General features: G+C 54.5%; 1 protein-coding gene across 1 annotated transcript in view; it reads right to left on the bottom strand.

Moving 5' to 3' along the window:
* Pald1 (phosphatase domain containing paladin 1) overlaps window positions 1-13,739 on the bottom strand; it is a 67,178-nt gene that overhangs the window by 26,348 nt on the left and 27,091 nt on the right. The window contains 9 exon segments of the mRNA XM_052744893.1: window positions 1,166-1,270; window positions 1,486-1,585; window positions 1,858-2,009; window positions 2,767-2,842; window positions 2,994-3,154; window positions 4,026-4,190; window positions 5,365-5,544; window positions 7,164-7,266; window positions 10,076-10,289. Of these exon segments, the coding sequence (XP_052600853.1) occupies window positions 1,166-1,270; window positions 1,486-1,585; window positions 1,858-2,009; window positions 2,767-2,842; window positions 2,994-3,154; window positions 4,026-4,190; window positions 5,365-5,544; window positions 7,164-7,266; window positions 10,076-10,260 (1,227 nt within the window). The 5' untranslated portion in view covers window positions 10,261-10,289.

The following is a 13,739-nucleotide window of genomic DNA, read 5'->3' as shown; positions in this document are numbered from 1 at the left end:
GTGACAAAAATCCAAGGATTCACATTGAAACGAGGCGCAGCTACACCGAGAATCGCAAACGTAGTTAAAGAGAATGCCCAGGCAGCGGCCGCCATGAGATGCCACCGCTGCTTTTCTAGTTTCTCAGTTTTCCCATCATGGGACACAGCCCTCACGGACTTTTTTTTTTCTAAGTGTTAAAGAAAGCAAAGATTGTAAGATTCTTTCCGTACACTGTACACAAACACTGTCAGCCCCCTCTTCTCCGCAGAGCTAGGGACAGGGGCCGCGGGCCAGCCCAGCACTCCTGAAGCTGAGGGATAGACACGGCCCACTCTTCCCAGGGAAGCTCCAGAAGTTTCCTCTGTAGGAAGACCTCCTGCATGAGTCCCCAAAGTCCCCCAGAGGTCCCTGGATTAAAGGCTGGGTCCTGGGGTGACACCGTGGGAAGGTGACGGGTTAAGGGGCAGAGCTTGGCAGGAGCTCTTTAAGGTCACTGGAGATATGCTCTAAAAGGGGACTGCAGGGTGTTGACTGCCTCTTCCTTTTTGTCCCCTGGTCATGATGTGAGAAGTGTTGTCCCACCATAATGTGCTGGCCAGAAGAACAGAACCAGTGAGCCATGGGTGCTCTGCTCTCTCCCCTCCCCCTCCCCTCCCCTCTCCTCTCATCTCCCCTCTCCTCTCTCTCTCTCTCTCTCTCTCTCTCTCTCTCTCTCTCTCTCTCTCTCTCTCTCCCCTTCTCTCTACTTCTTTTCTCTACCCCTTCTCTCTCTGCTGACCTGAAACACACCATGCAGCCCAGGCTGCCCTTGAACTCAGTCCTCCTGCCTCAGCAGCAGTGTGGGGACCACAAGCCTGCGGCACCCCGGGCAACCTTTCCTTTTCACAAGCTCCTGGTCTCAGCCCCAGGTTTCTCATCACCCTAACGTGAAGCTGACTGATGTGATGATCTGGGAAATGTCTGCGTCCAGAGGTCTCAGCAGGCCCCTCTGTTCATGCTGTTTATTCTGCAGCCAAGAGACCTGCTCAGAAAAAATAAACTTCCTCTTCCTCATCCTTCCCGCTGATCCAGCTGCCTGCCCCACCCCCTCCAGAAACTACCGACTGAGAAGCAGCAGCCAGGAACCATCAGACTGAAAAATCCCAGTCCCAGGCAGAGTCCAGCATGCTCCTCCTGGCCTCACCTGCGCTGGGCTCTCTGGCCGGATGCCTTCCAGCTTCCTCTGGTTCTTTAGGACCTCTTCCTTCAGGTCATGCAGCTCTGCACAGGCAGTGACAGCGCGATCCACCTAGGGACAGAACAGGAGAGGACTGTCAGCAAGAAGGGGCGTGGGGGAGGAAGAGACACACACAGACCCACACACCAGTGACAGGAGCAACTGCCCCCCCAACCCCGCTGTCCACACACACACACACACACACACACACACACACACACACACACACACACACCCGCTGTCCTGACCAGCCCCTCCCTGCTGTCCTGACCCAGCCCCTCACTCACCTCCTCTACCATCTTCCTCCCCTGGGGCACCATGCTGATGAAGCCTTGAATCACTTGAAACTGCTCCATGGGCAGGGGTTTGGTCAGCAAGGAGGCAGCCCTGACAAGGTGAGAGTCAGGCGCGTGATGAGGGACAGCCTCTGCCACCCATCAACCACCGGGAGGCATCAGATTACAGGCTCCTTCTGAATTTCACTGGGGGAATGAAGGCCCAGAAGGGCCCAGTGCCTCTCCAGCACACCAGGCAAATCTGTGGCAAATGAGGCAACCATGCCTTTTCCTCTGGATGTGGCCCCATCATCCTAGAGATGGCTTTGCCCTCTCCTCTCCTGTCCTTCCAACCCCTCGGCTGGCTGGACCCCGGCCACTCACTCTGGCTGGGAGGAGGTTCTACCGTGGTGGAACAGCACAAGGGTACCCAGGACCATGCCCAGGTTGGTCCTGCCCACACCTGACTGGCAGCTGAACAGGAGGGCAGGGGGAAGCCCGTGGGTATCTCGGAGCCGCAGGAGGCTGGGGGTCTCCTGCAGGAGGGAACACAAATGACTATCAGGCGAGGGTGCGATGGGAAAACCCTGAGACTGAGGCCCCAGTCAAGCGGGAGGGTCAGACAAGTAGCATGGCCTCTGATGTCAAGCCCGCAGCCAGATCTGATCCATCTGCTCCCAGGGCCTCAGGTCCTGCCCCTGCCCGGCCTCAAGGGAACTCAGAGAACAGGCCAGGAATGCCACAGGGTCTGGAACAGGAGCTACTCCCAGGATCTCAGGCCCTACATTGACCCGACGCCCCTCCCCATGTAAGACAAATTAGGGCACGATCCCAAAATGGGTTGGGACAGAAAGACTCCCTCCCGTACCCAGTAAATATCAACAAAAAAGCTTGTGGGGCAAGACTCTCAAGCTTGACTGAAGAGAGAAGGAGAGGGCTAGAGGAGGAAGGGTCTCCAACACCACACAGCGAGTGGGCAGCCAAGCCATGGCCAGAACTGGGTCCTCCAGCCAGTGCTAGACTCTGGCATTAGAGAACTGTGGCATGTGTACTCAGGTGTACGTGTGCACACACAGACATGTGTACACACATGGCAGGAGGAGGCACATATGCACACGTAAGGACACAGACACCACCCCATACCCCAACATATTGGACCCTATATACATAATAGATGGAAACGTCCCCAGAGATAGCCAGAGGTCACCCCCCACCCTGAGCATCTCCATGGGGACCAACAAGTGGCACCAGTTCCTAGCTCCCACTCTCAGAACTCCCCTCAGTCCCACTTACCCGGAGGACACTAACAAAGGCATCAAACTGGGCTTCCAGGGGGGCCCCTTGCTCTGGCAGGGGGAGACGGTGATACCTGCCAGGAGAGGAGAACGGCCCATGAGCCAGGCAACGACTCTGGGTAGCAGCTCAAGCCCTCATTCCCCAAGCACAGGCCTGAGGGGCAGATGGGGAAACTGAGGCGGCAGCTGGAGAGCCAGCCCAGAGAGGACATCAGCTCCGGGTACCTGTAGGTGGGCTGCAGGAACAGCGGCCGCTTATACACCTCCTCGGTCACGTGCACATCATCCTCACCTCGGATGGCCACAGTGCGCGGCTCCCCACGCAGGTCCTCTGTGTTGTGGTACACGTGGTACGTGTTCTCTCTCAGCTGGGCAAAGTCGTGGATCTAGAGTGAGATGCAGGAGTCGGAGGGGGTGTGACCTGAGCTTCCTAGGCCGCCCTGACTGTCCCTGCCCAGCTCTGGTGACCAGGCCACACAGGGGCTATACACAGGCTTCTTTTCAAGAGGGGAGCCACATGGCCAGAGGCATTCTGTCCTGTCTTCAGAGATCAGGCCTGAGGGCAGCCAGACCTGCAAGGGCTGACCAGGACCTCCATGGAGGTCAGCTGGAAGGCTCTGCCCAAGGGGGCAGCAGAAGCGCACGAAAGCCACCTGAATCCCAGGACGGGGCGAGGCTCAGCCAGCTGAAGCAGAAGTAAGAGAGGCAGGGAGAGGCTGGTCCCCAGCAAGGCCTGGACTTCCCCACATACATCTATCTCTGAAGCACTGTGACCCCCACATTCCATTCATATACCTCTGTGGTGGTGGTATCAGTGTCTCAGAGGCCCCACCCAAGGCTTTGTGTGGGAGAAAAGAGGAGACCCCAGAATCTCAGAGACAGGCCCAGCAAACGACTCCTTAGGACCCCACGTGGCCAGTGAATAGCCAAACTTCAGCCACGGGCGTCCGACCCCTAGATCTCTCCTTACCAGACCGGACCCCTCCCTACACCAGGATTGGGGAGTGAAGGGGGAGCATGGTCAGAGAGAGGGACAGAAATAGACCAGCTGGGAACAAGAGGTCAACCGGGCAGCCAACCGCTCACCCAAGCAGGGCACAAAAGCCGGGGAGGGTGGGCCAGCAAAGGCTGAGCGGCTCCCACACCCAGAATGGCTGCAGGGGCATGTCTGGAGAGCAGGCTGGAGTCTCCGCTCAGACATCTGAGGCCAGTGAGGGAGAAGCGCCCTCATCACATCGGCACCCCACAGGCCCTCACCTCCTTCCGGATGGCCAGCTCCAGGCTCTCAGCCTTGACCCCCGGCCCAGGGCCCCTGAGGTTCTCACGAAGGCTCTCCTTGTCTCGGGGTGTGTAGGACACGAAGTCCTCCTCAGCGCGCAAGAACAGCACAGGCTCCTCCCGCACACAGAAGATGATGCACTCCTGTCGAGGAGAAGCCATTGCCCCTGTGTGCACGGACGCCCGTCCCCGGTCCAGCCTCTGGATCTTTATCCAGATAGTTCCTCCCTCATCCAGGGTGAAACACCGGACCAGTCCCTTCAACAGGAATCCTAAAGAAACTGAAGTTCCGTCTAATCGCCGCAGCCTGCCCCGCCCCCGTCCCCCACTCCCCTCAATCAAGCAGGAATCCATTCTCCTCTCAGGCCAACTATCTTTTCAGTCTCCAAGCAAGTTCTCTTGCATTTTAACTCATGAACATGTCCGTAGGTCTGTCTTTTCTCTCTGGGTGGACTACATATCACATTCTGGCAGAATCGCATTCTGGCCTTTTCCACAGGCCCACAATACCTTTCCACTGCGTACACCAGTGCCTGATATAGACCAGCCCCAACAAAGAACTGGGAGAATGGCCTCTCCACCAAGCAGTCAGCCATTGGCTGAGCTACAGCAGAGAGAGCCATCTCCAATGAGCTAGGGTCACACTGAGAAGCCAGGACCTGCACACAGCCCCCCTGCCATTCTTTCTGACTCTGCCCACTCAGCCTCATCCCAGGCCAATACAGTCACTGCCACAGCTGAGGAATCTGGGGTCACAGCAACCCCTTGGCCTTATCCCACCTTCTTCAGGCAGGTGAGAGGAAGCTTTTGAAAGCAGGTACCTCGGGTCTAATTACCTGGGGTATCACACAGGAGCCTTCAGGTACCACACAGGAGCTATGTGACCTTGAACAATGCCAGTTTTTCCTCTCAGGACCTCAGTGTCCTGCTCTGTAAAATGGGGCCCTTTTTTTTTTTTTTTTTTTTTTTTTTTTTTACAGAGTTGACAGATTTAAGTGTCAGCTAAGACCACTATGTGGCAGTCTCTGGAGTTGGAAAGTGGCTCTCTTGTCACCTCTCACTTCCTCCAAGGCTCTCAAGGGGTGTACAAGAGGCTTCTGACCTTGGGCAGTCCCACCCCCCTACTTCCCCACCCCCACCCCCACCCCACCACCCACTACCAACAGGACAATGTAATAAACACTCTCCAGTTTCTGCCTGAAGGTTGAGGCCACACTAACCTAGGCCACACTCCCTTCCCAGCCCCAGGTGAGCCACTCCAGAGCCTCGGAAATCACCTCTTGCCATCAAGGGCCAGCCTGGGACAAAGCAAGCTCACCTTGTGCCCGTCCTTCTGGAGTTTCTGCAGGACCCTCCTGAACCCCAGGAGGCTGGGCTGTCCCATGCCAAACACAGGGAGTCCGCCCCGCACCTGCCGGAAGTTGGGAGCCCCACAGCTCCCCAAGGTGCCCAGCGTGTCCATCTTCTCAGTGACGTCACGCACCAGGAAATAGCGACCCTGGCAGAGAGAATCACAGCAGATCAATCAGGGATGCAAGGGTTTCTCTTCAGGCAGAACTCTGTCCTGGACTTTAGGGGACAAGGAAGGAGGAACTGGGGTGGGGGTGAGAACATGGCCCTCAAGCTGCTTTCCTGTTCATGGGACAGACATCTGTGACAGAAACGTGTTTGGTTCAGGCTTCACCTGGCGCCAGCCAGGCCTTGAAGAGAGCAGAGATTGGAACTGCAAGCCAAAGCTGGCTCCAAAGGGGGCCCGCAGGTCCCCTGGAGGACAACAGGACACCCTGAGCTCTTAGCAAGGCTTGTGGGAAAAGGGGTCATGTCTGGATTGAGCCAGAAGATCACTAGGCCAGCTCCTCCCGGGAGCCCCTACCAGTTCCAAGGATGAGACTTGAGTGAAATGACACACAGTGACTACAGAGAAAAGATCAGAAACCTAGCTGGTCAAGAGTTCATTCTTGCCAGGCAGTGGTGGCGCACGCCTTTAATCCCAGCACTCGGGAGGCAGAGGCAGGCGGATCTCTGTGAGTTCGAGGCCAGCCTGGTCTACAGAGCGAGATCCAGGACAGGCACCAAAATAACACAGAGAAACCCTGCCTCTAAAAAATAAAAAAATAGGGGGCTGGGGAGATGGCTCAGCAATTAAGAGCACTGGCTGTTCTTCCAGAAGTCCTGAGTTCAATTCCCAGCAACCACATGGTGGCTCACAACCATCTGTAATAGATCTGGGGCCCTCTTCTGGCCTTTAGAGATACATGCAGATATTACACTGTATATATAATAATAAATAAATCTTAAAAAAATAATAAAAAATAATAAAACAAAACAAAAAAGAGTTCATTCCTGTGCAGACCAGAATCCTGGGACATCTCCTGTGACCCCTGCCTGACAGACAAGGAGTGAGACCTGTGCCCCCAGACAAACCAGAAACGTCCACAATGATTATCAGTCTGCCAGTCAGCCAGTCACCCAGTTTCTAGCCGGTCCTACACGGCTCCCCCACCAATGATCACGGGACAACAGTACCAAACAATGGATTTTAAAACAGCAGGTCTCTGGACTTTTCACCCCCATGAGACATGGGGGGGATAGAGGGGGAAGGAGCTAACTCCAATAAATTCTAAAACACTGAAAGTTTCACAGCGGTTCTCAACCTACGGGTTGAGACCCCTTTGACAGGCCTTTATCTCCAAAGAGATTTACATTATGATTCCTAACAGTAGCAAAATTACAGTCCTGAAGTAGCAATGGAAATGTTACAGTTGGGGGGGGGGGGGGTCAGCACGACATCAGGAACTATAATAAAGGGTCGCAGCGTTAGCAAGGTAGAGAACCACCGGTCTACAGGAAGATGGAGAATACCAGACGGGGGCAGGGAGGGGGAGCGGGAGCTAGAGTCTGGGACCAGGATCCCGAAGGGCGAGAAGACCACATGAGTGGTTAAGAAGAGCTGAGGGGCTGGGCCATGGCTCAGTGGGGGAACACTTGTCTAGCGTATGAAAGGACCCGAGTTCCAAAGAAGGACTGAGAGACAGAGCCAGAGAAGGTGGAAGTGGAGAAGCAGCAGAGAAGGGGGTGAGGAGGCGGAGTGGGGTGAGTGGGCAGGGCTGCCCTCACCTGCACCAGGTAGTGCTCAGGGCTGGCATCTGAGAGCCTGCCCATCCTGTAATGGGCCTTGAGCAGCTCCTCGTGGATCTGGAACTCTTCCTTGCAGTTGTACCTGCCAGGGGCACAGTGCAAACTGAGTCAGGCGGCCTTTGGGTCGGTCCCTGGCACTGCCACCAGAACCCACGGCAAAGCCATCTCACCCCCACCCATGCAGCCGCCCCTTCATCCTCACCACACACAGAACACCAGAACTGAGACGGAGACCTGGGCGACTCCCCATTGCAGACTACATTTCCCAGCCTCCCTTGCAGCTAGCGGTCTTCCTGTGAGTAAGCTCTGGCCAATGAGATGCCTGGGAGTGAGGTGGGGCAAATTCTGGGCCACTCCCAAAGGGGGATGCCTTCTAAGTGTGTCTTTTGCTCGCCCCCTTCCCCTGGCAGAAGTAGAACAGTTGTCCCAAAAGACAGAGGCACATGCTGATGAAATTATGGTAAGCCGCTGGGGGACCCTGCATGGTCACGGTCTGCCATACCAGCCTGGACACCCAAATGAGAGGTGAGTATCCGTCTTGATACAAGCATTCTATACAGGCAATACTTTGTTATGATAATCTACCCTGGACCCTGATGAAGACACTGACATTGGATGGCCTATCCCTCAGGTTGTGACTTGGAACACAGTCCCCACACTTCCAAGCCTAGAGTCCAGTGCGGTTCAGGCCACAAACTCTAAGAGTGAGTCCCGACCCTGGCTGTTTACAGGTGTTTCAATTCCTCAGGCCTAATTATCACCCACAACAGGCCTGACCACACACACCAGCTGTTTAAAGAAGCCCATGATGATTTCTGTAGACAGGAAGCTAGGTAAAGACACAATGACTAAAGCAGGATGTCTGTGTGCTCGAGACACAAAGCCACGCTGCCACTGTACCAGGGCACGAGACCTCCCTGCCAGAGCTCAGGCTCTCGTGCTGGGGGCTCCATACAAAACAGCTGCCTGCAGGAAGTAGTGGGCAAATGGGTGGGGTGGGAGGACAGCGGCATGAGCCGGGGGCCTGGCTCCTGCTCTGCCTCTACCTTGTTAACCCTTCACACTGGCCCACCCTCTGCCTCCCTAAAACCCATTTTCCTATCTAACTCAGTTTTCCCATCTATCTGCCGTGACCAGGGCTCTGCAAACCTTTCCTGCAAAGGACTGAAAACCATCATTTCTGGCTTTGTGGGTCACACAGGCTCTGCTCCAGCCTGGCAATCCTGCCATGGAAGCACTAGGTATCAACAGGTGATGTGCAAGTGGATGGGCCTAACGGTGGACCAATAAAACTTTATTTACATCAGCAGGTGGTGGGCCAGATTTGGCCTGCGGGATGCAGCAAGCTGGTGCCTCTGCTGAATGATCTGTAAGGTCCCTTCCACCTCAGTCTGCAACCCAAGGAGGGCCGCAAGCACAGCCCATTCCTGGCGGACATTTTCAGGTAGCCAGTACCTGTCTGAGCCACCTGACCCAGTCCCACATTTCCCCTGTCATCTCTGCTTATGCTGTTGAGGAAACTGAGGCCCAGAGAAAGAACAAAGAGGCAGAGCCCAGGCTCCAGACCTACTTTTCCCAAGGCTGACTTCAACATCCAAACTGCCTTTCTTTCTTTCTTTCTTTCTTTCTTTCTTTCTTTCTTTCTTTCTTTCTTTCTTTCTTTCCTTTCCTTTCCCTTTTTCTTTCTTTCTTTCTTTCTTTCTTTCTTTCTTTCTTTCTTTCTTTCTTTCTTTCTTTCTTTCTTTCCTTTTCTTCCTTTGTTTGTTTGTTTGTTTGTTTAAAGATACAGTCTCACTATGTAGCCCTGGCTGTCCTGGAATTAGCTATGTTGACCAGTCTGGTCTTGAACTTACAGAGATCCATTTGCCTCGGCCTCCCAAATGCTGGGATTAAAGGCGTGCGCCACCACACCACCCAGCCACCCAAACTAACTTTCACTGCCGGTCAAGTCACTTTTGCGTGACATTTCTTTTCTGCCTTCATCCCAAACACAGTCATTTATGGTAATCACTGCTTTCCTGCCAAGCCCTGGGGCTAGCAGCCTGGTCACTCCACCCACGGTCTTGGTCTTCTTTTCACAGAAAGCCCATCTCCCAGGTCTCTGCCAAATTCATGTGTGGGATGTATTTAGTTCTTAGAGCCCCATGTCCTCCCTCCTGCGTTCCAGGAAGGGCCAGAGATGAGGGAGCATGGTAGACAGGTGTGATGGGAAGAATAAGGCTTCTGGCTCCCCAGGAGGCAGACCCAGGGTCCCTGCATGCTCCTGTCTCTAGCTCCCGGAAGTATCCACTCCTTCATCCACACACAGATGTCCTTCCTGGCCCTCCTGGATGCTTCTGTGTCCAGGCTGCTGAAAGCATGCTAACAAGAGCGAACCTCTGCCTCCTCACTCAGTGTTCCTGGAGGCCCCAGCTGGAACATGGAGGAGAAGCTCCCAGCTTTCCAGCCCAGGGCCCTGAATAAAAAAAAAAAGAACTACTATGGGGCATCATGGCACTTGAGAGCCAGAGGCAGGTGGATCTCTGTGATAAGGGACAGCCTGGTCTACATGGCAAGTCCTAGGCCAGCTCAGGATACATAGTGAGACCCTGTCTTGAAAAAAAATTGGGGGTGGGGGGAGTAGTAAAAAGGATGTTCCTTTGGCCAGTCTTCCTTCCCCAGGCTTCTGGCACTGTGCACATTGGGTAAGCAACACAGAATCAGAGACTCCGGCCCTACAACCTGCTTGCTGTGTGACTCCAGAAATACTGCCTAACCTCTCTGGGTGAGACTTGGTGTTTTCAGCTACAAAACTGGAAGCCTTTGTCTGTGAGCATTAAGTGCACACAGGTTCCCCACCCTCCCAAGACCACGTCTTCCAGGAACATGATCACGTGTCCCCTGATACTCACGTGATCACAACAGGGGCCACCTTGTTGGGGATGATGGACTTGGCCTTGCTGTTGTGCAAGCTTGTGGTGTGGAAGGACTGCACACTGAGGGAATGCCTGCCATCCATGGCGCTGCCGCCCTGCAGGCCCTCTAAGGAGGTGCCTGCCGAGACTGTCTGCTGGGCCGTGCTTGCTGTTGTACCCATAGTCTGCCAGCCGCCTCAGGACCCCAGACCTGCAGGGAAGAGGACACACAGTTCAGAGGGGCAGGAAACCCATTAAGAAGCAGTCCCCGGGGTCAGGGATTTAGCTCGGTGATAGAGCGCTTGCCTAGCTCGCGCAAGGTGCTGAGTTCGGTCCTCAGCTCTGAAAAAAAAAAAAAAAGAAGCAGTCCCCATCATGGCTGCAGACACAAACTCTCAGGGGCACCTAGCTCTGCTGACGCTGTGGGAGAGTTCTATACAGAGAAGGACCAGCTCCAGCTACTTAGGGAGGCTTCTCCCAGAGCCTCCCGGGCCCATCTCTGTTCCCTGTGTGCTCTAAAGAGGTAACTAGAGCCAAGCGAAGGAGAGAGGAAAGGGGCCTGGGAAACTAAGTCAGGACCACCCCGAGGGTGGTGGGGAGAGCAGGCTGTGCCAGCCACTAAGAGGGGCTAGAGAGATGGCTCAGAGGTTAAGAGCACTGGCTGCTCTTCCAGAGGACCCGGGTTCAATTCTCTGAACCCACACAGCAGCTCACAACTATCCCAGGGGACTTGACACCCTCTTCTGGACTCTAAAGGCATCATACACACATGCAGTGCACAGACACATATATGCAGGCAAGGTATCCATATACATGAAAATAAGTTAAAAAAAATTAAAGCCCTGAACATGTTCAGGAAAATAATCCCCCCACCCCCAAGACAGGGTGTCTCTGTATAGCTTTGCGTCTTTCCTGGAACTCGCTCTGTAGACCAGGCTGGCCTCGAACTCACAAAGATCCGCCTGCCTCTGCCTCCCGAGTGCTGGGATTAAAGGCGTGCGCCACCACCGCCCAGCTTAGGAAAATAATTTAAAAAAAAGAAGGGCTGAGGGACTGAGATGTAGCTCGGCCACAGAGCACTTATCATGGGGTGACATGGAGTACAGTCAGGAAAGGAGAGCTGCCCACAGGGGTGATGGTGGTTCAGGACTTCTAGGCTCAGAGAGTAGGAGATGAAGCTGGGTGGAGAGGGCTTGGACAGGAATGGGCCCGAGGCCGTGCTCATCTCCTCTGCGTCATTCTGCCAGGACAGGCACACAGGAAGACATTCTACCCGTGAGTTTCCTAGAATGAGGCCAGAGACATCCAAACTAGGTGAGCTTCCATCCGATGAAGTGTTCAAAGAGATTAGCGGCCACAGCACCCCACGACAACATCTGATCAGCGTCCGCGGCCTTTGGGAGAGAGGGGGGCAGCGCTTTCTCACCCACAGAAAGCTAGGCATCCTGGGAGGAAATGGGTCCGGCCAGGCTGAGGTTAACATTCAAGGGCTATGGCTACGGCTGAAGAGCTGGAGGATGGCGTGAGGCTTGGGGTCTGCCGGAAAAAAGGAGGCTGGGTATTCCACAGAAAGTTGAAGACATGGCAGAGCCAGGGTCATGGGAGTTTCTAGGAACTCTGTGGCCACAGACATCACACATGGCACAGATATGAGTATGGGTAGGGGGATCCTGGTAGTTCCCCTACACCCTTTTACACTTGGGAGATGGCCCACTGTGTAGCCTAAAACATGGCAGCTCTCCCAGCTGCGAATCATGGGTACTGTCTGCTCCTGAGCACACACTCCCACCCCTCAGCCCCACACCACCCTTTCATCACTGCCATGGCACCCAGAGGTGTGAACAGTGGGGGTCAGCACAAAGGCAGGCAAATCAGTCTGCAGTCCTTAGGCCTGACCTAGAGCTCACAGTGCCCAAGCAGACTCTTCTTCTGCCTCCCAACACTGTATATAGGGGATCCTTCCCCGGAGCTATCTCTTGTCCTGGGTACTCAGGGAGAAACTGACCATCTCCTCTGCCCTTCTAGAACCTTCTCCTACTACTGACAGTTCTTGTCCCATACAGAAAAGGCCCCCTGTTTTCTTTAGCCTCAGCAGCCTTGAAAACTCCCAGGAGCCTCCTGACAGTCCTGGTGACCGCCCCACACCTGTGTCTAAGAGCCCATCTCCCTGGCTCTGGAGACACTGCTCGATCCCCCACCCCTCAAAGGTACAAAGAATGAACCTTTATATTCCCGAACAGGAAATCAGGTAGCTCACAAAGCAGGGCTTTTCGGTGGACCCCAGCCGATGGGCCACAGAAAAAGAACTCTCTCTCTCTCTCTTCTTCAGCAGCCCCTCCAGCTGCTAGCCTCCACACTGAAGTTTCCCAGGCCTCCTCCCAGCAGCCTGGGCCAACGGAATGTGAGTGAGACGGTTCCAATAGGAAAAGAGGGAACTGGGCATGAGTCCATTGCCGGCCACAGCTGCCACAGGCCAAGCCCAGGCCCATTCCCACAGGACAGGCTCTACCTCACCCACCCTTTGCCTCTAATTCCTCCCTGCCTTGGGCTCGTAGACAATGACAGGCCCCAGCTGGTAGCCTGCAAGGACAGCCAGCAGACAATGCAGATGTGCACAGCTGGCAGAACAAGCAGCTAGGGTGGGCAGCATCCTTTGAAAACCGAAAGGGCCTTTAAGATGTGTAGACGGTCCTATTACACAGTGACGCAGAGGCACCCAAGGTTGCTAAGGTCAGTGGTACTGATAATCAGACCACTGCTGATGACCCTGGTCAGCTTGGCAGGGGTGTGAGTGGGCTCCCGAGGAGGCTCTTGTGGGACGTCTTGGAGGTGGAGGATGGGAGGGTGGGCGTGAAACAAGGCGGTTTAGGCAGTCCATTAGCATAGGTATGTAAACAACTTGCTGTATCTTTAGAATAACAAAATACCTGGGTAGTCAACAGACCGGAAGACAGGTTCATTCTGGTCTACAGATCCAATGGTTTCAGGCAATGGTGGGTTGGCACCATTGTTTCTGGGCCAATGGAGCGGCAGAAGCACATGGTGGAGGGGGGTCGATGGGTGGATTTCCTGACGGCCAGGAATCTGTCATGTATTATCCTGTTTAATCCTGACCTACCAAAGAGGCACTAAATCCCACGGCTCCATATGAAATTCACACACACACACACACACACACACACACACACACACACACACACAAGAACTGCTTAAAGATGGACAAGAGCCGTGAGGACGTGCACCCATCGAAACAAGCACGCGACGCGAGGACAGTGCTCACTCACGTTCAGTGACACATTTCCAAAGACTCAATAACCAAGGCCCTGGAATTCCCAGGCTCTCACACAGCTGGCCAAGTGAAGTCCTGCAGCTACTTCCCCCGCAAAAAAACGGCTCCGTAGTTTTGTTTATTCGATTGATATTTATGTATTTGAGACAAGCGTAGCACTGGCTGGCTAGGAACTCGGTATGTAGTCCCGGAGAGCTCCCGATCATCTCCTCCCTCAGCTTTGTCCCGTCGAGTACTGGGATGAAAATCGTGAGCCACCGCAAACAAGCCCACAAGTCCTGAAGTTTCTTACCAAGGTAAGCCACCACGTGACTCAGCAGTTCCACCTAAACGGTTCTACCAGAGAACAAGCCTGAAGGATGCTCCTCCATA

The sequence above is a fragment of the Peromyscus californicus genome, unplaced genomic scaffold (assembly GCF_007827085.1).
Source record: "Peromyscus californicus insignis strain IS unplaced genomic scaffold, ASM782708v3 Scaffold_19__1_contigs__length_69161282, whole genome shotgun sequence".
NCBI lineage: Eukaryota > Metazoa > Chordata > Mammalia > Rodentia > Cricetidae > Peromyscus > Peromyscus californicus.
Note: the sequence above shows the minus strand (reverse complement) of the source record. Positions and strands in the feature narration are given on the sequence as shown.